Source organism: Emiliania huxleyi (assembly GCF_000372725.1).
Source record: "Emiliania huxleyi CCMP1516 unplaced genomic scaffold EMIHUscaffold_9, whole genome shotgun sequence".
Lineage (NCBI taxonomy): Eukaryota > Haptophyta > Isochrysidales > Noelaerhabdaceae > Emiliania > Emiliania huxleyi.
The window spans coordinates 1,280,161-1,282,660 of NW_005195301.1; the positions used below are offsets into that span (position 1 = coordinate 1,280,161).

Genomic DNA, 2,500 nt, shown 5'->3' on the forward strand with positions numbered 1-2,500 from the left:
CGAGCAAGCCGAGCACCTTGGTCGCCGCGAATGGGGAGATGTGGGGAGATGCGGGGAGATGTGGGGAGATCTCTAGAGCAAGCCGAGCACCTTGGTCGCCGCGAATGGGGAGATGTGGGGAGATGCGGGGAGATGTGGGGAGATCTCTAGAGCAAGCCGAGCACCTTGGTCGCCGCGAATGGGGAGATGTGGGGAGATGCGGGGAGATATGGGGAGATATCTAGAGCAAGCCGAGCACCTTGGTCGCCGCGACGACGGCGTCGTCGATGCGCTGCGTGTGGCAGAGCCGGACCTACGGGCCGCGTCAAAGACCGGGAGGTGTGGGGAGATGTGGGGAGGTGTGGGGAGGTGTGGGGAGGTGTGGGGAGGTGTGGGGAGATGTGGGGAGGTGTGGGGAGGTGTGGGGAGACGTGGGGAGACGTGGGGAGGTGTGGGGAGATGTGGGGAGGTGTGGGGAGGTGTGGGGAGGTGTGGGGAGGTGTGGGGAGGTGTGGGGAGGTGTGGGGAGGTGTGGGGAGGTGTGGGGAGGTGTGGGGAGGTGTGGGGAGGTGTGGGGAGGTGTGGGGAGGTGTGGGGAGGTGTGGGGAGGTGTGGGGAGGTGTGGGGAGATGTCGGGGAGATCGCTCGCCTCCTTGACGAGGTCGATCTTGTTTTGCAGGATAATGATGTGCTCGAGCTTCATGATCTCGACCGCGGCGAGGTGCTCGGACCTGTGGCGAGAGGAGGGGGAGATAGGCGGAGAGACGGGGAGAGAGAGGGGATCCCGACCGCGGCGAGCCGCTCGCACGTCTGCGGCTGCGGGCACGGCTCGTTGCCGGCGATGAGCAGCAGCGCCGCGTCCATCACGGCGGCGCCTGTTCACAGCCCGCGCCGTGAAGAGAGCGAGGCGAGAGGCTTGCGGCGGGGCTGATGCCGCCCCGCTAGAGAGCGCGAGTGGCGCGCTCTCTCGGCTGCGTCTCCGCCGCCGTCTCGACGCGCCTCGTGCAGGCGGGCTACCGCCTCGGCTCTCTCTCTCTCGGCTACCCGTCGGCCGCCGTTGAGCATGGTGGCCATGAGGATGTCGTGGCCGGGGCAGTCGACAAAGGAGACGTGCCGCACCTGGCAGCAACCCCGGGAAGCATGCCGAGCCGGTGGAGCGCGGCTCGCACCGCTGAACACCGCGCCGGACGGCCTCTCCGAGAAGGTCGCGGGGGCGCTTCTAGGGCCGAGATATGGGGAGATATGGGGAGATACTCCGCTTCTAGGGCCCGCTGCTCCCGCTCGGGAGAGATGGGGAGATACGGGGGGAGAGATGGGGAGACACTCCGCTTCTAGCAGCCCGAGATATGGGGAGATGGGGGAGATATGGGGAGATACGGGGAGATAGTCCGGAGCGCGTCTTCTACGAGTCGTACCACGGCTACCATGGCTACGAGGGTACGAGGAGCTGCGGCAAGGCGCAGCTGAACGGCGCAGTGAAGACGTACCGCACGGCGGAAGGTGAGGCTGTGAAGAGTTGCCGAGTCTGAAGAGGGCATTGAGGCTGAGGCAGCCAGTAGTGCCAGTGGCGTGGGGCGCACCAGCTCGTACGTCCACTTGCCGACGGTCACAACGTCCTCCGTCGAGGAGCCGCGCGAGAGGAAGTTGCCCTAGTACCACACCCTCCGCAGGCTCGAACCCCGCGTGGGTTCGGTACCGTGGCGGTAGGGTGACGCTCACCGGCCGCGGGCACTCTGGGTCGACGCACTGGTAGATCTTGGCGTTGGCGTACCCGAGCTTGATGGTGATGTTGCGCTCGAGCTCGTTCTTGAAGCGGACGGTCTGCGACGCAGGGGGGGTGGGGGGGGGAAATGTGGGGAGCTGTGGGGAGGTGTGTGGAGGGACTGCCCATCGGGCTTGCGTATTGGCCTTGCGCGGCGGGCTTGCGCGGCGGCGGCGGGGAAAAAAAGAACGTGCGACGGGTGTGTGTGAGGGCACCCAGGGCGGTGGAGGCGAGGGCGGCGGCGGCGGCGGTGACCAGGGAACGTGTGGCAGGCGGCGAGGGCACGGGTGGGGTGGGAGCAGGGGGTCGCGATGGCGGCGGCGGTGATGGCGGTGGCGGTGATGGTGGCGCTGAGCGGGCGCACGCGAGAGGGTGCGCTGTGCGGCGGCTGCCTGCACGCCAGAGATGGACTTGACGACGGTGGACTTGCCGTGCGCCACGTGTCCGATGGTGCCTGACGGCGGAGCGCCCAGCCTCTGGGTGCGTCGGAACGTCCACGGAGGTCTACCAGATGCGCAGCGGGGCAGGGCGGCAGAACGGTGGCTACAGGCAAGGCCGAGCGAGGCCCGCTCCGCGAAGAAGGAGGTGGAGGCGGAGGCGGAGGCGGTCGCCGGCGCGGCCGGCAGACACGGGCGGGCGGCGCCGCGCACCGATGTTGATCGTCGCTTGGCGCGAGATGACCTCGGGCGAGAGCGGGTTGAGGGTGGAGACGTCGAGGGTGGCGAGGTCCTGCTTGGCCAGGCCTGGCTTGTCTGCCGC

General features: G+C 68.2%; 1 protein-coding gene across 1 annotated transcript in view; it reads right to left on the minus strand.

The window, feature by feature from the left end:
• The window catches only part of EMIHUDRAFT_62317 (hypothetical protein), a gene marked incomplete at both ends in the record, with an annotated part of 6,038 nt that overhangs the window by 3,535 nt on the left and 3 nt on the right, over positions 1–2,500 (minus strand). The window contains 8 exons of the mRNA XM_005757862.1: positions 421–710; positions 788–854; positions 975–978; positions 1,024–1,098; positions 1,149–1,232; positions 1,693–1,800; positions 2,140–2,195; positions 2,392–2,500. The exon at positions 2,392–2,500 is cut by the window's right edge and continues 3 nt beyond it. Of these exons, the coding sequence (XP_005757919.1) occupies positions 421–710; positions 788–854; positions 975–978; positions 1,024–1,098; positions 1,149–1,232; positions 1,693–1,800; positions 2,140–2,195; positions 2,392–2,500 (793 nt within the window). The remainder of the gene's footprint in view (positions 1–420; positions 711–787; positions 855–974; positions 979–1,023; positions 1,099–1,148; positions 1,233–1,692; positions 1,801–2,139; positions 2,196–2,391) is intronic.